This window comes from Eimeria mitis, genomic scaffold (assembly GCF_000499745.2).
Source record: "Eimeria mitis Houghton genomic scaffold, Emh_scaff969, whole genome shotgun sequence".
NCBI lineage: Eukaryota > Apicomplexa > Conoidasida > Eucoccidiorida > Eimeriidae > Eimeria > Eimeria mitis.
The window spans coordinates 3,021-3,386 of NW_013577140.1; the positions used below are offsets into that span (position 1 = coordinate 3,021).

At 62.3% G+C, this 366-nt stretch overlaps 1 protein-coding gene across 1 annotated transcript in view; it reads right to left on the minus strand.

Moving 5' to 3' along the window:
* EMH_0026340 (uncharacterized protein) overlaps positions 1-366 on the minus strand; it is a gene marked incomplete at both ends in the record, with an annotated part of 1,619 nt that overhangs the window by 219 nt on the left and 1,034 nt on the right. The window contains one exon of the mRNA XM_013502601.1: positions 1-159. Within this exon, the coding sequence (XP_013358055.1) occupies positions 1-159 (159 nt within the window). The remainder of the gene's footprint in view (positions 160-366) is intronic.

Here is a 366-nt window from a genome sequence, read left to right on the forward strand (position 1 = left end):
ATTTGCTGCACTGCTCTTCGGTATGGGGGGCCCCTCTGGGGCCCCCCTGAGGCCCCTCCTGGGGGCCCCTGTCTGCTGCTGCAGCTCCTGCTGCTGTCGCTGGCGCCTCTGCTGCTGCTGCTGCTGCTGCTGCTGCTGCTGCTGCTGTTGCTGCTGCTTCTTCAGAGGAGGTACTGGATACGCTGCCAGGTGTTTTATCTGCAGCTGTTGATGCATCGCTAGTTGAATTTAGGGGGCCCCCCTCTCCCTGGGGGCCCCCCCTTTCCTCTTCTTGGGGGCCCCCCTCTATCTCCTCTTGGGGGCCCCTGCTCTGTCTGCTGTGCTGCTGCTGCCATTCTGCTGCTGCAGCAAGAAAACCCCTAATAA